Source organism: Thermobia domestica, chromosome 3 (genome assembly GCF_964235325.1).
Source record: "Thermobia domestica chromosome 3, izTheDome1.hap1.1, whole genome shotgun sequence".
Classification (NCBI taxonomy): domain Eukaryota; kingdom Metazoa; phylum Arthropoda; class Insecta; order Zygentoma; family Lepismatidae; genus Thermobia; species Thermobia domestica.
The window spans coordinates 286,320,730-286,343,416 of record NC_137456.1 but is presented as its reverse complement, the minus strand read 5'-3'; the positions used below and the strand labels follow the sequence as shown (position 1 = coordinate 286,343,416).

The following is a 22,687-nucleotide window of genomic DNA, read 5'->3' as shown; positions in this document are numbered from 1 at the left end:
TTATTAGTTATATAGAGTACAGTCAAAAAATTTTAAATTTTTTAACCTCGAAATTCTTTAAAACCTAGAAGTAAATCATAATATATTAAAATAAAGTAATTAGTCTTATGGTTCTTATAATTTGGAAGATAAAGTAAGGAAATGGAAATAAATTCCTTCCCGGGAATTTATGGGCCAGGGAAAAAACCCGCGAATATTCCTATTTTTAAAATTCCTTCCCACCGGGAATATTCCCACTGCCCATCTAAGTATTAGAGAGCTGTGCTCTCATTCAATTTTAACTCTTTACAATTCATTACTTTGGACAATTTTATTATTTGGTGGAATTTTAATATATTAAATGCATTTTCAATATGTTAATGCGCTGCTTATCCTTCTGTATTATTACATTAATAGTGTGATAAACAATTTTATTTAAAACAGGCAATTCGGCCATCTTGGCTCGTGCCATTTTAGTACATTTACTTATTTGAAACAATTTATAATTAAAACAAATATAGTGACGTAGTCCACAATTCCCTAATGGCTGGGATTTCCATATAAATCTCCCGTAAGGCAGGTGACTGAAATAAAGAAAGAAAAAAATATGCAACCGCAGAAGAAGAAGATTGGAAAAATTAAGTTACTTTTCTGAAAATTCTCCTAAATTATTTCATTAACATTGGCAAGAAAATATAAAGGAAGTATAAGAACAGTGTTAAATTCTTATATAATTTGAATTCACAATGGCTGGTGAGGCGTCTGTTAAGTTGGAATTGAAGTGCAAAGAAGAAATTGTTTATGACTTACTTCAAAAAGATCCACTCGAAGGGAAAGGGTGGACATCGAAAATGATGACTGACAACAAAGAGTTAATAGTATCTACAACGGAAGGAGAGCAAACAATGGACAAGAGTACAGCTATGTATTCTTTAGATGTGAAACTAAACGTTGATATGCAGAAATCAGAATTTGCAGATTTAGATCCTGCATTACAAAGTAATATAAAAACGCTAAAAAAAATAGTGGTTCAGGATACTTGCGCGTGGTACTGCAATGACTCCCAACAATTAACAACAAAAAATTTAAATTCAGTTAGGCCAGAAAGGTAATGTTCAATTTTTCATATACTAATTAGCTCAGATTGATAATACGGTTACATGGGTTCGGAAAGTTGTGGGTTAAAAGAAATTCTGGGGTATGTTTAGTACAAGGGGTCCAGAAGCACGTAAAAAGCACAAAATTTACAGGAGAAATGAGTGATGCAAGTACTTAGACGTAACATGACGCAACCAAATCTAACATGAACTAACGTAAGCTAACCTGAAATAACTTAAACTAACGTAATATTAGTAGAAATAATCTAAATTCTATCATTTTGTGGAAAATTATGTGGGACTCCTAGAGTAATATAACATAAACTAACCTAACGTAACCTAAACTATCCTAACCTAAGTTAAACTAACCAACCCTGCCCTACACTAACCGAATGTGAACAGAAATTACCAAAATTGTAACATTTTTTTAGAGAAAAGAGCTGGACCCCTTCTGCTAAACATAGGCCGAAATGTTTCACAAGAAGTATTTAGGTATGGGTGATATCTCGAACGTAAGTTAGTAATCTACAATTTGGAAATAGCGTGGCACACATACACTAGCTGTATACCAAATAATACCAAGGAATCGATTTTTTGTCAAGATATAAAGGAATCATTTTTTTTAAAGATATAAACTAGGTACTACTCATACAAATTTTATGTAGTTTATATCTTGATAAAAATTGACTCTTTTATCATTGATTACACATTACTCACAATTTGGTGCACATATTTAAAATATAGGTGCTCGACGATATTGCTTTTTTTATATATATATCTAGAGAGAGACTTTTGTAAAGTAACAATTCGCGAGAATGATATTAATTAAAATTTTCCAAATTAAACGTGGAATGTATGTATATGTAACAAAAACCATGGACGTTTGTAATCTTACTCAGGATTTTGCTCAAATGGGTCTATCCTCATTTCTCCGGAGGGCTTAGAAAGATATTACCAAATACAAAATGAATATTTTTACCAACAATGGATGTTCATTAATTGTAGAGGTCCATACACAAATCCATTTCATAGCTGCACTAATTTATTTCAAGGAAGTCGACTTTTTATATTCCCAGCAATCATTTTAGGGTATGGACCTCCATTTCCCAATACATGATAACTTTAGGACTTAGTAGACGTACATGATATATGAATTATTGTACAAACAACTCTAACGAGCATCCGCTAGATGGCCAGTAAAAATATTTGCTATGCAGTTTAGGACATTACGCAGAATGTTGGTAAACGAGGATAGCGCAAAATACTTTATTTAGGATGGTCTTGCGTGTTGAATGTGTACCTCAACGTTCCTAAGTATTTTATAGGTAACATTCTGAAATGCTTTCTTTGCTTGCATATTTTGTGTTCTGAAGTACCACAATACATTAGGGACGTGATTTCTTAATTATATGGATTCCTTCATTCCCAAACATTTTTCTAGTTCCGTGTCATGATTTGACACATAGAATTTTCACACTCCATTTCGTTTACAGTGGTTACTAGATACCGTAAGACGGGGGTTACTTTGCACATCGGTTGTTACTTTGTACGAAATATGAAAAGAGGTTCATAGTCCCCTTTCGGTACAACCATGAACTGTAAACAGGAAGTTTAATCTACGCTGTAAGATAGAACATGTAACTGTATTTTGGCTATAATGTTGGGTTTAGCATCACTTCTAATTACCGGGAGGGTTTGTTGTAGTAGTATGGAAAGCAGTTACTATATAAACACCCTAAATTTAAAAGAATTTCCGTCAAAGTTAAGTCAGTTTCGTAGAATACCAGTGCGTAGAATTAGATTTTGATGAGATTGTTGTAACAGAAATGTGAAACGTTTCATAGTTGGGGTTACTTTCTACAACATACAAAAAAGTATGTTGAACGTACGTTTCTGTCCAATGTTTTCATTCAGTATTTAAACATTTTACACTCTGCACAAAACTGCATGTATTTTATTAACATTGATATTATAATGATGGTACCGGTATCAGTACTTTGAATTATCGATATTTGTAAAGGGAATTATGTATTTTCTGGTACCGACTCTGGAACCACATTCTAATAGTTTAACATATGTTCCCCAAAAGTACCAACTGACGAACAGAAAAAATCATTTTTGTAAACTGATTTGATTTGGTTATTCCCTTTGTCCAAGAAGATGATCCTAACAGTAATCAGTGTAAGATTTACGGGGTTTGTAACTTTCAGGCTGAAACCCACCCAAAAGTGCATGATTTTTTTTTTTTTTTTTTTTAACGGCAAGTCTGTAATTGCACTCAAACAGTGACTTTAATCGGTTCTTACAGGTTTAGTCACTTCCAGGAACTGTTTCTGCGTGAGTCACTCGTTGGAACTGTTCTTGCCTTTGGTGTGACGTCTTAGTTCAGAGATTGGTGGTAGTTCATATTTTTCCAACTAAGTGTCTTTGTACAGTCATATGGTAGTTTGTTACTGTGACGTCACATGTTCTGTCTGCTTGTATGTGTGTGCTGATGCTAGTGGAATGCGGTGAGCAGGTAATTGAATTTTTGTTTCATTGCGACGATCGAGTTAGCAACTGCGATTGTGAAACTGTAACATGAATTTAATACAAAGAATTTGAACTTGTCGTTTTTAAATAAGTTTGTATTAGATACGGATATTAACTTATATCGCTTTTCACCACTGTGTGGTTTAATTGAGTTAGAGAAAACCTGTGATGGTTGTGGTCGAAGGCTGAAGATATTCCCGACGTATGGTAATAGTGGGCGTTTATTGGTTAGTCTTGTTTGTAATAATAACAAGTTTGCTCGCGTTAATAAATCGACGTCTTTGCAGAAAGGAACATTTTTCAGTAATGTGTAGTCGAGTATTGCGGATGTGTTCCTCCTATCTTACTTTTTCGGAAATCAAAAATTATGAGTTCATTATTGATGAGTGTTCTGGTATGGCGAAACGGCAAGTGCTTTCGTTTTTTAATTGATATTATTTTTATTCTTGATTTGCTTTGCATTTGAGTATTTGGCAAAGTATTTGTTTTGCTGCTAGTTGTTCCATTATATTGGTGAAATCTAATTTATTTTTCCTTGTCATGCTGATTTATAATTAGTGATTTTTTTATTTTTTTTCTTTATGTTAGCTTTATAGTGATGGTTTGACTAAATATTATTTTTTTGGACGTTTTTACGGTACTTGAGTAGGTTGTGGGTGGGGTGGTAGTCCCCATATAGATATCAATATTGATAGTCACCACTTCACCTGAATTGATTAAGAATGGTGTTTAGTAACATTTTTGCTCTTGTCTTTATAGTATAATTCTTAACATTGTACATTACTTTTGAGTCCGACAGTAACTATAACCAATTCAACTGATCCGGTTCCGGGAGCAAACTGCAGCAGCTTAGGAATCATTCCTTAACTGTTCCCGACACCGAATAAGATAAATCGTTGCAGTCACTGTTTGAGTAAAAGTAAAGATTTGACTACAAATCTATTGCTAGAGATTCGTACGTGTATAAGCTGCAAGCCCAGTCCCCAAAAGTCTAGTGATTTCTTTTAAAAAAAAAAAAATCTTTTTAAATGAAGTCCCTCTCAAACTACTTTTCTGGATCTGCTACTGTTCATAATTTGTTTTCTAACAAGCAATCCGTTCCAGCATCTACCTAAGTAGGAAATTTACCTAAATTTAAAACACAGGAGGCTCCAGTGGTAATAATTTCCTATCTAAGCAGTATTTTGCACCAGTGCAAATTAACCCCTAGTACAGGCTTAAACGCCTTCTCCCAGTTTTACGTTTTTTATGACTAAAACGTTTCATATTTCAATTCCAACTACTGCATCAAAGTCCCATTATACATGGTAGTATTCTACGAAACTAATTTAACTTCGACGGAAATTCTTATAGATAATATCAGTTAAATTTTATCAGCCTTTACAGTGACTGCTTTCCATACCTCTACTAGAACAAACTACTTCCGGTAATTTGAACTGAATTTAACCGCAAACATTATAGCCAAAATAAAGTTAAATGTTCTATCTTACGGTAGCAGTTGAAACTTCCTCTCTACTGTTCATGGTTTTAACGACAGAGTACAGTGAAGCTCTTCAAATTTTTTACAAACTAACGCCCGATCTGCAAAGTAACCCCGTCTTACGGTACTTCAAAGTAGTTTTATGCAAGACATCATAGTTTTGATTAAACGGTAAGTTATGTATCATTATTTGGTTTACCTTAACTAGGGAAGAGAACTGTTAAAGATGTTATTAACTTTCTCTTTCTCTGTCCTCACATTAGGAGGATGAAGCTCGATTCGTTTGCCAATTTATAACAGCTAGTTAATATACACTTACAACTAACATTATGGAGTAGGGTACTATAGGTGTGAAAGACCCCAAAATATTAGGAAGAGTAGAGATGAGAAAATAATCAAATAGGATCACTATCACTATCGAATCCATAGTCTTCTGGCGCAGTAAGTGTTGGCGATTGGTATTTATTTTGTTTAATTTTTATAATAATATATATTATTATAATTAAGATAATGAATTGGAAATGTACCGGAAAAGACATTAAAATCGCAAGATTGTTGCTCCTCTTATTTATTCTTATCAGTTTCTTATTTCAAAATTTTTTGTATGCACATTTTTTTCCCTGAAGTTAGTGCTATTTCACCTGGCGCATGGTAAAATACAAGTTTGTACAGTACGATAATACGAATTTTTACCTAATACTGACGAAAAAAATTCGTAATGTGTATCATTTGTTTAACATAACAAAAAAGATATAGCAAAAATGTATATTAATAATCATAACCTGTTGAATAATCGTGGACAATACATAATGATTCCAGTTATGTATAAAAATATTTATAATGATCTTTAAAACATTCAACACTCGAAATCGAAAATGGCATCAATAATCACTACAGTTTGGAAACACGTCTCAAATAAAAAAAGTAAAAATTGTTTGTGATTCATACCTAGGTACATTGTTTCTGTAACACCCTCGAAAATTTTAGTCATTTCTCTTGTCTTTTAAGTGTTGTGATTTCAAATTACAAGCCCTATTGTGAAAAGTAGAACGCACGCCATTAATAGATCCAAATTCTAAACATGTTACAAATAAGTAAAACGATTAGGCATAATTGTATAGCTCTTACCTGGGATATTATTATCCCTTCCTAGATTGTGGAAAATGATAACTAATAATGTCACTCATCGCGTAGCGATAACGTGATTTGAAGTGATACAATTCCAACTTAGTTCCACAGAGCGCACAAATGAGAAGTCAAAATTTAGAGTAGGGAAAAATATAGAAGAAATGGATAATTTTAGTTTCTGTTATCTACGGGCATAATTGTATGTTTTATATTGTATCATATAGCAACAAATGTGTTTCCCTCAGTTATTACGGATAAGACAAGTTTAAATTATATCCTTTGGGTTGAGAAGCGCAAAAATATTATTACCAACCACAAGTTTGATAATATTTCAAGAATATGGATTGGAAATATTTTCCTCACTTGTTTCGGATGTGTACCGTTTACTTGCAGCTATTCTACAACCAAGTTTACGGAATAAATATATATATATATATTTTTTTTTTTTTTTCATTTTTAGTAGTTAAGTGTAACAAATTAGGAGTTTGTGCTTTCTACAATTTAGAGGTTTGTAAGAATATCTTTAGCTGGAGACTACAAAGAAAGTTGTATTTTTTGTATTGTTAAAGTGGTATTGTATTTTTATTTACAGCAATTGGAGGTTTAATTATGCAGTTCTGTTTCGAAAGTTCTCCAGAAAGAACGGCCCAATAAATATCGTTGTAGAGCATATTTACAAAGTTAGGCCCGAGAAATATGGTTGTATATTTAAAAATTTACTACTCAGGCCTTATGCTTTGTAAGCCGGAATCCGGCCCACTGGTTAATCATTTTATATATTAAGAAGACCTAGTTCTAGTTATTATTACTTTTACTTTAATGTTACTTAATAATGCACCAAGGCAGACCGTGATGACAGCAATGAATGAACGGTAGAGTGAGAAAAGTGGGAGGAAAAGGCTAAATATCGCGAAAACCCACGTACAAGTTTTTGTTCGTCAGCTACAAAACCCACTTGACTGAAGCTAAACGAACTAGCAGAGCTTTACCACTCAGCCACCGTGTCTCCAATAATAATAAAATAGTACCACTTTAGAGCTCTCGTACAATGCATATGCTACACTGAGATTAATTTACTTTGCAATTTAGAATCTAACTACAATATGATATAATTAAGAACATGCTACTCGAAACTATCGGCATAATAGATATTTCACTTTTTTCTGCTCTAACGTCTGCGCTGGTGACGGATAATTTATTAAAGTTACTGATTGTAAACTTAATTTTTAGCACTTCCACGTCGGGAATCGAACTCGATGCCACGTGCACCAATGGCACGCGCTAGCAATTCGAACAACAGCGAAGGCTTTATCCACATGCACAAACAGTCCTATGAAGAGAACACGACAAGACTAGTGGTGGGTAAATTCCCGGGAAAATCGCCAAAAATGGGAATTTTCCGGAATTTATTAACAACCTCAAATAAAAATGCATTCTCTTTCTATATTATCATTGGAAAGCTAAATTCGTTTTTATATCACAGTATATTATTACAGTTGTCCCCAAAGGAATCTTTGAAATGTATATTCTGAACGATGTTATGTCATTTTATTAATATTTTATTATATTTAGAGAGATTTTTATTTACAATATGTTCTACGAAAAAAAATATGTTTCAAAAATTGTATAGTAAGTCCACATACTTTTAAACCGCTAAAAAGTTTAAATTTACATGTAAGTGGATTTTTTAAACTACTCAACTGTTGATATAAACATATTAAATTTTTACGTGTTATAAACAAATTAGGTTGGTTAGCTGCCAGAAGACACATGTCCCACCATTTTGTCGAAATTTGGGCATAAATATGTATGTTCACAATATTTGCAAGAAAAATTCTTATCTGTATAATTTTGCATGTATTATTGCCACACGACTTCCTTCCTGCCCATTTCTCGAAATGCCATGCTTTAATTCACAAATAAGTAAAGTCCGAGTACCTCTTGAAAAATTCAAGCTACAGACAAGAGACAGACCGGCGTCTATTACTAACGGTGTTTCAGGGTTTATTAATAGTGCTACATCTCTGGGTAATAGTTAAGAACAGCTACTTCTCATCTCCCGTGTACGAGGATACATCTTACTGTTGCACTACCTAAACACCCTAAGTACAAGAGCAAGAACTCAGTCTATTACCTACTTTTTAACATCCTAGATAGTCATTGAATAATTCCTGAAAGTATGGCGTTTCTCGTCCTTCCCTAAATGGGAAGTACGGCTCCTTAACTATAACCCATCTCTGTTTCTATGTAATACTAAATTTCCTTAAAAATCGTTCCTTTTCATCATTTGTAAATTAATACTTTTCTATTTTTGGCTATTGTTTATCTTTGGTGGACCAGCATATGCGCGTACTTTTAGCGATATTCTATTCTGATTCGGTTGTTTTATGGTTTCATTTGTTAAATTACCTTACCAATATTAAATTCAGACAGCATTGCCGAGCGAGCGTTAGCGAGTGAAGGTGGGATAGAGCAATTCACTATATCATGTAAATCACTTCCACTTGCATTTACGGTTCGCGCAAATTCCCTACTGCCCTAAAAAATTGTTCGATACTTTCTTGAGTACTTGAGCATCATTATCAACACATTTGTTCCGTAAATTGTCCTACGTTTTGCTAGATTTTTGGCCCCTATTCTAAACAATTACCCTACTTTTTAGTTCAAATGGAAATGGAACTTAAGAAAATCATATTATTAGTAAATATAAAGTACAGTGAAATACTTCTAAATTTTTTAACGTCCAGGTTTTTAAAAAGCTTGAAGTAACTCCTACTATATTAAAATAAAGTAATTAGTCATATTGTTCTTATAATTTGGAAGATAAAGTAAAGAAATGGAAGTAAATTCTTTCCGGGGATTTTAAAGGCCAGGGAGAAAACCCGGGAATATTCCGAGTCTTAAATAAAAACTAAGAAATTGTTTGTGGTTCATATCTAGGCCCGTTCTTTCTGTAAGACCCTCGAAAATTTTAGTCACTTCACTTGTCTTTTAAATGATGTGATTTCAAATTATAAACCCTATGGTGAAAAGCAGAACCGACACCAGTAATAGATCCAAATTCTAAACATGTTAAAAAAAAAAAGATTGTGTATAATTGTATAGCTCTTACCTAGGATATTATTATCCCTTCCTAGATTGTAGAAAATAACTAATTATTTCACTCATCACCTTATTTAAAGTGAAACACCTCCAACTTAGTCCCTCAGAGCGCGTAAATGAGAAGTCAAAATTTATAGTAGGTAAAAAGATAGAAGAAATGGATAATTTTAGTTTCTGCTATCTACGGATATAATTGTATGTTTTATATTGTATCACATAGCAACAAATGTGTTTTCCTCAATTATTACCGATAAGACAATTTCAAATTATATCCTTTGTGTTGAGAAGCGGAGAAAGTATTATTACCAACCACAATATTTTAAGAAGGATTGGAAATATTTTCCTGACTTTCGGATTTGTACCTTTTATTTGCAGCTATTCTACAACCAACTTTACGGAACAAATAATTTATTTATTTTCATTTTTAGTAGTTAAGTGTAACAATTTAGGAGTTTGTGCTTTCTACAATTTAGAAATTTATAAGAATATCTTTAACTGGAAACCACAAAGAAAGTTTTAACTCGTTCTATTTCAAGCGCTTTCCAATTCTTTTTTTTTTTTTTTTTTTTTTTTTTGTGTGTGTGTGTGTGTGTGGTGCTCTGAGCCTATCGTAGATGTATATATTTGACATACTGCTATTCCGAGTATAAGAGGCAAGTAACTCGTGAGTATTTTTTTAATGAAGAAGGAAGTATTAATGTCCGTATTGACAAACATTGAAAGAAATTGTGATCATAGCATTAAGCTTGTTTCAAACTTGATGATCAGAACGGCTTCTACTCTGCGGGTGGTATAATTTGAGACCGTTTCATTTCTTTTAGGCAAGTGAAATGCATTGAAATCTAATTTGAGAATATAGACGAATGTAAGAATATCTGAGGTACAAACTTTGAAAAATTTCTCAACCATTGTATTTGAAACATCTTGCGAAATTTAACAGCTATTGTAGTTGTTTTGCTTCTAATTACAGAGAATGTAATTTAAGTTCAAGAGATTTCTTGTTATTTGAGTGAAACAAATTTTGTTACTCTGCTTTTAGATTTTAGACAAGTGAGAATGGCCCTAGATACAAATCCCGCAGGATTTTGTATTTTTTATTTAAGAAAAGCTTTGGAATAGAAGATTAAGAATAGATTTATCAATACCAAATAACTATGCAAAGTATGTTTTTTGACAAAATAGAATCTTAATACCTTTTAAAAATATGCCCAACGTCGGCTTCTTCTTTTTAGTTCTTCTTTAAATGCAGATGGTCATATGACTACTGATCGATTTCTAAGTAACGTTAGTTTCAATTTTTGTTAAAGGGCAGCAGTATTTTATCAGATAGTGTTCTCGTAGTACATTTGAAAACTGTGTTTTATAATGGACTTTTTCGTTCTTCTATATAGAACTCCTGTAGCCTGACATCATCATTATTATTTAAATTCATTTCAAAACGATGTTAAGTCAAATTTCATTGTGGGTTAATGGGATGTACTCATAAAATGCCAGCGAATCATTATTTATTTATTTATAAATTGGCCCTGTACAGTCCAGATTAGGAATATAATCGTAAATGCGAAATTATGAAGTACATCCCGCCTCTCGAACCAAATTTATAGTAGCATAGAAAACTACACTGTCTAAGCTGAATTTCATTCTGGATTGAGGTTTACATTAGGAAAGCACTTGTGTGTATTAATAGCTTTTATCATACTTCATACTGCCTTCTCGGACAGTTCCATATTTATGCACTTGAAGATGTAAACGCTGAGCTATTCCATATAAAATCAGGAAGTTCACGAGTGAAGCCTCAAAAATTAGAGTTGAATTTTATATTTCAAGTAGTATTACCAGTTGGCGAAAAAAAGTGGAAGGCTGAGATTTTTTCGAAGTCAGTTTTGAAATTACAGGTTCTCAAAATACTAATAATTTACCAGGAAAATATTCCATACCTCACATTTGTTCGATTATCACTTGCAGAGAGCTCAAAGCTCATAGGATACTAGCAAGTAGCAACATAGCACTTGCAACATCGATATTTTCCATTTTGTATCCAAGTAGTATGTGAATCGTCAAGGTAATTTAAATGATATTTTTATTACTTGTTTATGGTAATGAACAATTTGTTAAACAACTAATTTATATTTTAACTGAGTGTGACGTGAAGTCACGAAATATCAAAACTGTATGCAAGGTGGCAATAATATCATGATATGACAGCACATGATTTGGGTACTACTTTCCTAGTGTCATCATTAGTACAACGAACTCACACCTGCCGAACTATTTCCAAACAAGCAAACGGAGTGAAATGAATAGTATATACCCAGTCAGGAATGTCCAAAGGAATAGTAACTGTATTCGCATCAATAGTAATTGTATTTAAGCGCAGAACTGAACTTTAACTAACTTGGAACTAGAAACTTAATGAAACGACATATTGATCTTACCTTCCTCCAGACGCTATTATGTTTCGACTTTGAATTTACCATGAAACTATTGGCTTTAGGAATCTTAAAAACACACAAATCTTGAGAGATAAGGTTGGTGACTACTCTTTACATCTCTTATACGGTACAGCTTCTACACACTATTCATACAGTATACGGTACAGCTACACAATATTCATCTTACTTTCTTCTTCCGAAAAAAATTAAAAAAACACAGCGAAATGATAGCTATTCCACAATAAGTTACTAGGTTTGGAAACACACCTGCTCGAAACACAGGTACCGTAGTGAGTCATCAAAATTGCCAGAAGGCAATTTTATAACTTTTACGGTTTAATCGAATAATTCTGATTCAGGCCTACACATCCAGGATAATGGTACCAGCTTGAAATGTGCAAAATATAGCTACAGAACCAAATATTTAAACATGTACAAATTTTAGCATGAATTCCAAATTGAAAAGCTGAATATAATTCAAAGATAGAGTAGTCACATAGATTGATTGTTTTATATCTGTGTTATCAAACTTCAGAAAGACGAACATGTGGCATTTCACTATATTTGATCCAAAAGCCGTTGCTTGTAGGGAGCGTAACCCCATGGCCGATAGGTTAGTCTGGCGTTTGGTCTACCATGCAGTAACATGTTTAATCGTATTTGATATTTAATCTTCTAGTATAAAAATTACAGGAACCTGTAACAATTTCCATCGTTTCTTTGTGTAATTCTCTTTCCCCTTTCCTAATTTTAATAGTCGGAATGTATTATTCCAATTTTTCCTTTTATGGTTAATATTCACCATGTTATGCATTTTCTTTTGATGATTCCGTTTAGCTGAATTACCAATCGGAATTTTTACAATTAATTCTTAAATGTTCACTTATTTCTTTTTAATCCAATTTTTTATTAGTTGTCCTAGTCAGCTAACCACTAACATTTAAGGAGGCTGGCGTTCTAAGAAATAGTAGCTCCTTCATCCAGGTGATTTGTTTCAGTGTATGTCTTATAGCTGGACACCGAACATGACACGCCAGGATATTTCTCCAATTGGAGCAAGGAAGAATTAATATTTCGGCATCAATTAGAGAAGCACTAGATAGATAGGATATATTACATTCACGTTGAGTTTTAAGAGATGAAAATTAATGCAAACAAAATGAATACAATAATGTGCATCATGCTGAGACAGAGAAAGATGGACAGAACAACGAAATTTTAACTCAAGCATAGACAGTCTGGATTTCCCTCCTGCCCTATCTTTCTGTTTGGGTTTTTCTCTTCTCTTATGGAATAAATCGCTAAGTATCAATAGCGAACATAATTTACAATGCTTAATTCATGGACAAACAAACTGTAGGCGAATGGAACATAGAATATTTAGAATGGGTCTCACACGCTGTTCACGTAGGGGTACAATGTAAGGCATATGTTCAAAAGAGCCATATAACTGCACACTACCATATAGTTGCCACCGGTTCCATTTCAATTTTTATTTTTATTTACGGTTTTTAGATGTCTATGGCTAAACATCTGGCGTCAGAAAAAAAACCTTGGATCTGTAGATCGAGATCAGGCAAAAGTTAATCCACAATCTTCAGAACTTACTGTTGCGTCTACATATACGTAGGATTAATCGAGAATTTATTTATTTATTTATGACTTCTTCAGCTAAAATATCCAAGATAGAAGCACTTCAAATTTGGTATTGGCGCACAATGTTGCGTATAACATGGACCAAAAAAAAAAAAAAAGGAAATGAGCAAGGATTAAGGGACGCTAATGAAGGACAACATCGTGAAAATAATAGGGGAAAAAATAAAAAGCATGCTTGGCCACCTTATTCGGCACTCCGATTGTATCACCATGCTGATAGCGGGAAATGCCATAGGAATATCAGGAAAACTAAGACCAAGAATATACTATGTAGACAGTTACGAAGAAGAGACGTTATCAAGTTTTAAAACTGATCTTCCATGGTAGAAAAAAATTTCGTTATTTCCATGTTGCCCACCTAACTATGGTTGGGGGGAACAGGAAGGAACCGATGATTTAAAGAGTGATCTAAATTTACGATATTCACACTACTTCCTTAAGGATTATTAAAAAGTTGATTTCATAAATCTACAAAGCCAGTTCAACCTCTTGAATGAGGTGTCCTCACCAATAACCCATGCGAGAATGACATTTCGTAGCTTTGTTAGGTAATGTTCGTGCAGTGTAAATAAAACTTCGAAAATAATATGAGTAAGCTCTCGCAGGAATACGTCGAAACTGTGTCGTGTTATTTTTTTAAATAACCCGCGTTTAAATATCGCGTGGTACAAGCTATATTTTTATTTCCACCTTTATCTTATTTTTTTCTTTTAATACAGGTGGCCGTGTGGCACCATTAATAAATTAAGATTTCACTTACAATAGACTTCGACCGGTCAACTCCTTCAGGGGCGTTGCAGTTATAACAAACGCCACACTTATTCCTTCCTTTTCAATGATTTGGAGCCAGAGTTTGTCACACAAAACTGAAATTACAAACGAATGTTAAGGTGCTAGCACATATGTACTAGTCACTTCACTGCTGATTTCTGCACAATATTAGAAAAAATATTTTACACGAAGGCGTATGCAAATATCGTACATTTACTGATGATAAACTAAAAAAATCGATTCTCATGTATGCAAACGATGAGTTAGCTTGCGAAGCTCAATCCGTACAAGGGGAGCACTCATAAGAGTATAACGTGTGTTTACTTTAGAACAAAGCAAACCACTCGCCTTCGTGGGTGCCCTTCCGAGTGACGACCAGGCGTTCGTGCAAAGCACTGAAGGTTCTTTTAGCAAACCAAAGCTTGTATATGGTCAGCCGGGAAAATCCCGGTTTTCACTCCTAGCATCGGGACCGGAATTATCGTCCTATTAGATTTTAGTTATAACAGTGCGAAGGTGGAGGGTGATTGTCACGAAAGTCAGATATAAAGAAAGTCACCAGAAATGCAGCACTCACGTGATCAGTGTATCTGTTTCTTGAGCATATATGGCCGTAAGACTGGAGCTAGGCTTACTAACACAAATGTACAAAATACAAAACTGATGAAAAATGGTTCAAGATTATTCCTCCATATACGAGGCTTGGTTAATAAAGTTTAAAATTAACATATTCCAAAACTGGTGTCGAATCTGGCGTAATATCACGACTATCTTTTTTTAAATGTAGACATGTCAAATATGGAAGTAGTTCAAATTTATTATTACATCCGATTTCATTACTTATTTTCTTAGCGGAAGAGTGCTAAAATCTATCACGTTGCAGTTTCTTGTAATCGATTCTGCATTCAAATAGTACGTTAATTTTTTCCGTTGAAATTCAATTCAAACTGGACGTGGTTAAAAATATCCGTCTTCGATTTCAACATTTATCCCTATAAAACGAAAATGGTAACAGGTATGTAGCAGCTGTTGTTTCGTAAGTGATTAGTAATCCTGTTATCTGATTTTCATAGAGAAAAAGCGTATAAGGTGTCGAGCAGCTCTTCCGCGATCGGGTCAGCGTCCCAACGATACGTTTTGTCTTCTTCCTGAACTTTCTATTCAGATTATCAATGGTATGACCTGTGCGATAATAAGTTTTTATTGTTTAAATATTTTACGAGATAATTATTATTACTAGTATTATTCCTGAAAATCTGATAGTTCAAGTATTGAAACAAACGAGTATTCAAATATTTGAATGTAATAAAACGTATGTCATTGCCGATCAATCACAACCAAAATTCCTAAAGTAGAGAAAATAGTTGTTGGACGAGTATTCGGTGGAAGAACCTACAGATTATTGGTCAAGCGTCTAGACCACTGAACCACGATCACTACGCTGTAAACGATTCGTCTTTAGTCTGGTTACGTTAAGTTTCCCTGCCTCAGCTTGGAAAGTTGTATGTTACTTTTTTCTTCGTTTCAAAACGTCTTTCGTTTTCCACTTATGATGATAAAAGTGAATAATCTTCGGTAGAGTTTATATTAATAAATTGAATTGTTCTTAAACCTTTCGTTCACAAGTTTTTTTTTTTTTTTTTTTTTTCTCCACACGAAGCTAAAGATATGACAGATTTAATTCTCATACTCTCCGTTTGTTTCAAAGCAGTCGCCATTACAGGGTCAAAGACTTATGACCGCCACGATATAAATGATTGTTCAATTTGATATAGTGAAAAAACTACAGCCTCTTATTTTGAAAGTAGAGAGATATGGAGACTTCTCAGTGGTACTCCATTTCATATTTTTACAATATTTCATGTAACAAAAACAAGTTGAGCGTAATTTTATCATGAAATATAGCGAATTATTACTTTTTTTTTCGTTGCTACTTAATCGTTATCTCTAATCACATTTCGTTGTTTGCTGAATATGTTTCAGTTCCGATAAAGTATTTACTTCCCACGGAGAAGAGAATACGTATATTATATTAAAGGAAGCCATTTCTCATTCAAATGAGGAATCTCATACTTCGACGCAGTTTGGCAAAGGATTTCATCTATCACGTTTGTCAAGACATATGCGGAAACAGGAAAGTGAAAAGCGTCATACGTACCCAAACAGTGATAAACGCTTTAGTCAAAGTTCAACTTTGTCAAACGGTAAGGTAATGCATACAGGTGCAAAATCCCACATCTGCGGAGTATGTGGAAAGGTATTTCGTGTATGTTCAAGTTTGGTAAGACACATGTTAATCCACACTGGAGAAATACGTCACACATGCGAAGAGTGTGGTTATGGATTTAAGCATCGTTCAAGTTTGGTTACACACATGTTAATCCACACAGGAGAAAAAGCTCACATATGCCAAGAGTGTGGTAGGTCATTTAATCGAAGTTCAAGTTTGACTTTACATATGTTAATCCACACAGGAGAAAAACCTTACACATGCCAAGAGTGTTTTAAGGCATTTAATCAGCGTTCAAGTTTGGCTACACACATGTTAATCCACACAGGAGAAAAACCTCACACGTGCCGTGAGTGTTTTAAGGCATTTAACCAACGTTCAGGTTTGGCTACACACATGTTAATCCACACGGAAGAAAAATCTTACACGTGCAAAGAGTGTTTTAAGGCTTTTAATCGACGTTCAAATTTGGCTAGACACATGTTAATCCACACAGGAGAAAAACCTTACACGTGCCAAGCGTGTGGAAAGGCATTTAATCTACGTTCAAGTTTGACTAAACACATGTTAATCCACACAGGAGAAAAACATCACACATGCCAAGAGTGCGGTAAGGGATTTAGTATACGTTCAAGTTTGGTTAAACACATGTTAATCCACACTGGAGAAAAACCTCAGACGTGCCAAGAGTGTGGTAAGGCATTTAATCTACGTTCAAGTTTGACTAAACACATGTTAATCCACACAGGAGAAAAACGTCACACTTGCCAAGAGTGTGGTAGGGCATTTAATCAACGTTCACATTTGGCTAGACACATGTTAATCCACACAGGAGAAAAGCATCACACTTGCCAAGCGTGTGGAAATGCATTTAATCAACGTTCACATTTGGTTACACACATGTTAATCCACACAGGAGAAAAACGTTACACATGCCAAGAGTGTGGTAAGGCATTTAGTCGACGTTCAAGTTTGGCTAGACACATGCTAATTCACACAGGAAAAAAGCATCACATGCAGGAATAAAATCTTACACGTGCCAAGACACTGGAATGGAATTTATTCAACGTTCATACGTGTTGACCCATATAGGAAGAAAACGTCACACGTGAAAAAATGAGGAAAAGAATTAAGTTTGCGCTCATACCTTAGAAGACATTTCAATAAATAAGTACAAAACCACAGAGATGCAAAGAGCGTAGGTGGCATTTACTCAAGGTCCACAGATAGCAAATCACATGTTAATCCACACAGGACAACAATCACACGTGCGGAGAGCGTAGGAAAACATTTACCGGCAGTTAACATTTGGCAAATGGCAATATTAAAACACACGTATCAATAACCAATCACATGCAATGGTGATGAATAGGATTTAGTTTGGAATCAGCTTTAAAAAGACATGTAACTGGACATAGGATATAGAAACGGAATTTGACACGGGAAACGGGCTTACAAGATGTAAACTCAAGTTTTGAAAAAATGTTAAGATCACGATAAGTATCCTACAAAACAGGTCTACAATAATATTAAATATTAAAGGAAACATTAAGTCCTTCAAATGACATACCTCCCCTTTGTAAAGGAATGTGTTTCGGAAGACGAGTTTTAAGTTCGTAATTTGGGGGCAGATATTACGGCGAATTGGTTCCGCATCTACTCTACGAGCTCCGCTTTCGCTTTGCCGTCACAGTGATTGCAGCATAGTGAAAAAGTGGCTGACGCCGAGGAAAATTCGAGTGACGATTCCTGAAGTGAATATTTATCTGAAAATAATGACTCCAAATATATCCATTCTTCCGCCTTCATATATATATAATGGAGTTAGGGGTAACAAGTTTAAGCGACTTATAATGAGGGGCACCTTCTTCATCAGCTACAGGTGTAGATCCAGCGGATCAAACGTGTTCCATGTCTATTCCAACACTAGAGCCTTCTGGACCATCTGCGATTTGGCTGCATCTTGCTGGCCGATACATGGTTGCACAGGTCCGTTTTCACCGCATATATTCATATTTCCCGAGACATTTTTTCATGCCCATTGACGGAAATTTTGGGAAAATTGAAGAAAAGAAGCGATCAAAAAATCAATTTCTCCTCCCTACCACATGGGTTAAACTAATCAGACGAACTTCACGCAAAAATCTTTTTAAGGTTGTATGTGTCAAAACAGGACTCACTATTAATAGTGAACATGATTTCACCCCAGTTGTTAACGTCTTTGATTTTAAAGCGACTTTAATGGCATTCTTATCTAAAGTGTTAATGACTAACGGAATTTGTGGTGTATGTTCGGAGAGTTTGTGTACGAAAACTTCGTCACATAGTATCTTCCACTCTTTTTCACTCAGTCGTTTCTGAAGCAGGGGATGATGATGTAAAGTGAATGTGCATGTGGGTTAAAAATAAAGTTCGTATTATGTTCCGTATTCCTTACCTATTCTTTATCGTGTATTCAGAAGCTGTTGAGTATACTGACTTACCAACTTTTCACTCGTTTTATAAAAAGAGTTGTTAAGTCAGGTTTTAAATTTTATTCAAAAACGTTCTGCTTACCTTGTACGTATCTGATATTGTAAGATAACGTCACACCTATCACAACGAAACAGCATACAAAATTTTAGTCCATTGTATTAATATAACTCTATTTCAACAAATTTCTATAAGGTTTAATGCGCGATCCTGTAAAATCTAGCAATAATGAGCAAACAAGTTCTGGTTCTAGTGCGTCATTTGATTCGCGTTAAAGCTTGGCAAGACAAATTTTAATATAAACAAGTGGAAAACTTCACACATACGACGAGTATAGAAAAGTATTTGGTGTATGTTCAAGTTTGGCACGACATTTTAATACACAGATGTAAATTTCACACACATGACAAAACAGTTGAAAAGAATATTTATATGGAATGCACGTATTGCAAAACACACAGGAGAAAACCTATTATTAAAAGTTAAAGAGTTCTAAGTGTTTAGAAATGACTTAATTAAAGTTTCATTTTGCAACAGATATATTAATACAGATGGGGAGGATCGGCTCGTGTAAGACTATGAAGAACGGCATAATCGCAGTTCAATTTTTGTTGAAACATGCTGATACAGGTAAAAGATGGCTATGCATAATTGTGAAAACCGTTTACATGAAGTCCATATTTTGTTAATGGACAGATATTGTAAGATATGTGAAACGATTTACTGAAAAAAGTTTGTACATAAAGTTGTATAGTCAACTTACAAACGTGATAAAATATACAAATGCGAAACATCTTAGTTGTCAAAAGTTCGCGACAAAATTCTTTAATTATCACGTTCCTTAACCTTTATCCGCTCACGTACTGCCAATTCACGTTTCCGCTCGCTACGACGTCAATTCGGCCGTCAGCGATTAATCATATTTTTCATCACTGTGCATGATGCAAAGTGTATGTTTTGGAGCATTTAGGTTTAATAAATTAAGACAAATCATTGTTGACCACAAAACACAAAAGAACAGAATCTAACCTAATCAACATCAATGTCACTGAGCTAGCAGTGATAATGTTGATATTTATTGCAGGGAGCAGTAATCATTGAGTGCTCTTTGTACATGCTTTTCCACAATATGTAGAATCAAAGCGGGTTCAAAGTTAATCAACATCCACGTCACTGCCCTCTTTCTGAGATTGCTGGCATGTATTGCAAGTAGTAGTAATTGTTGACTGTCTTGTGAACACGTTTTTCAAACAATCATTGCATTCTGTTTTCTCTTGACCCAGAGATGTAGCAAATATCTCTTTGGATTGGTTAGACTGGTTCATCATCGGTGATTTGCTTTCTGTATTGTGCCAAGAACAGGTTTTTTTTTTTTTTTTTTTTTTCAAAATTGAGATTTTAGAACAAGCTTTCAGGTTCTCACTTAGTAGTTTTAATGCTAACTCATACAGATATGGTCTTGTATTATTTTTGATGTTAGGGATGTTAAAAATGAAACCGACTGAAAAATAATGAAAGTTACTTACATTTTATGTAAATGCGAAACAAAAAAAATCACGCTTTTGCTCCCTCTGACGGCAGATGGGCCGTCCACCCTCCAATATCACAACTTTAACATTGTACTGAACCGGAAGTAATGTCTTTGATAATTTTTGTCGTAGAGGATTGATATGTTTCAGAGTAGCGAGATATTGCTTTAGGATGACACCTAACTTTCTAATCCATATTTATAAATGGGAGAGAAACGGGCTGTTTTCAAAGAACAGGAAAAACAGGTTTCCCTGAAACATCTATGAAAAATGAGAGAAAGTTGAAAAGAAATAATAGATGGCGTCGAACGCAGAAAGGTTTAGCTTATATTGTCCTGGCCAGAGGCTCTCAGGCCGGAGAGAAAATAAAAGTAACTCATCCTCTGGAGGAGTGATAGATAAATGAGATAAAGTGGATGAGCAAGCGGATTGAACGGGGAAGTACGTTGATTATTATTAAAAATAATTCATTAAAATTTTCTGTTCTTCCCTCAACTTCTGCACGCGATGCATCATTGTACATTACAAGAGGTATGCTAGAAGTTTTAGACCTAAGACCAAAAATGTTTAGTGTTGCTGATGCTGGTGTCTGATTTATTTTTTTTAATATACTCTAGGTATTTGCTGCATCTCAATAGCTTTTTTATATCAGAAATTCTTTTAAAGATATGTCTTCATTTGAAAATGCACGCCCCAGTTCCGAAAAGTTTTTTCTTATTTCGAAATGTGTGACGACTCTGTTCGCCGTGCCTTGTTGGAAATTTCATTGTTTTTAATTTTTTGAACAGTACAAAGTATTTATTGTTGCATTAAAAACCTCGATAAAAGAACCCACTGTCTCGTCTCTTGTTCCATTCATTAAAAGTGTCCACTGTAACACCTGTAGTACTTTACAAATTTCACCCAAAGAGGCCATCCTTCAGTCAGGCACTAACTTTCTTTTTGAGTTGGATTGATGGCTTCTGGGGTTGGGAGTAAGATATGGAACGGGGAACTCGCGCTCTGGGAAAAGCAACTCTTTATATGAAATGACACATTCTGTCGGAAAAATAGAGATGACATAACCTAAGCTGTTATTTTTACGCGTTACGAATATTGTACTATCCCAAATCGAGTCCTTGAACATAATTGTCGACAAAGGGATGTCATTTGTGTCTGATATATCCCATATTTACTGTCGATCCATATCTCAGCCCAAGTTATAGTCACCAAAATGAGCAATTTTGTCACCTTGTGATGGCAACTGAAAGTGATTCGTGGCTTGTTTCAAGTAAACTTTGAGGACTGTTTCCATATGGTCTGCAGAAACACCCGACGAAGTTTGTTTTGGACAGACTTACCTCAGCTCAAATAATTTCACACTCACGTACGAGATGATTCTGTGCTCTGGTGCCCCATTTATTTTGATACTACGAATACTCCGCCCCTATGGTTTTGCGGTTGTTTATCTATGTAGAGAATTGGTTGAGTAACGGCATTCCACTGTTCCTTACCGATTCTTTCAAACATGTTTCACTCACCACTAAACAGCCATATTCCGGCAACAAACTATTATTCATAGCACAGTCCGTAAAATTATTTTTAATGCTTCGTATACTTTAAACCTGGTTTTCTGTTCACTGCACTTTTGATCAACATGCACATTAAACAGAGAATATGGAGCACCTGATTTGACACAGTTCTCTAGCGTGGGATCACGCTCTCACTCTTTTATCTCCATCTGTGTTGAACATTGTAAATTATATTAATTGAGTGTTCTGTAGCAATAAGAGATAACGGTATTTCACTGCATTTCCAGCTGGCGATACTGTCAAACGCAGACTCTAGCCGTAAGCTTACTACTGGGTTCACAATGGAAATGATAAACCATAGAGAAAGCACAAATAATTTTCCCGAAACAGAAGCACGAACTCTTAACTTTTCTACAGTTTGATGCCATCTTTTTGAACTTTATTCATAGATGATCCTACATACATTCAAAGTTTTCTTAGTGCCAAACTTAACATACAAATTTATGGTGTGGATAGCCGCATCATCCAAAATCTATAAAAAAACTTTTGATCCTCTAACCATAAGTTTTTCACATAGGTTTCCTTGTCCGATTACCTAGTCCCACTGGAACTATAGCAACGCATAACTTTTCCCATATTACAGTACTATATCGATCAACAAAAGCTTCCAAACTCAGCATCCTTTATTCACGCAGTATCTAGTATCTCACTTTAGACCCCACACCAAATCGCTATCAGCATACCCATTGTCCCTAATGTTTGCGGCTT

The 22,687-nt window shown here is 34.6% G+C and overlaps 1 protein-coding gene across 1 annotated transcript; it reads left to right on the top strand.

The window, feature by feature from the left end:
• The first annotated feature begins 230 nt into the window (after positions 1-230).
• Positions 231-19,956, top strand: LOC145681110 (uncharacterized). The gene is made up of 2 exons (XM_081752522.1): positions 231-1,087; positions 16,161-19,956. The coding sequence occupies exons 1-2, from the start codon at positions 726-728 to the stop codon at positions 17,431-17,433; spliced, it is 1,635 nt and encodes a 544-aa protein (XP_081608648.1). The 5' UTR covers positions 231-725; the 3' UTR covers positions 17,434-19,956.
• Positions 19,957-22,687: the final 2,731 nt, after the last annotated feature.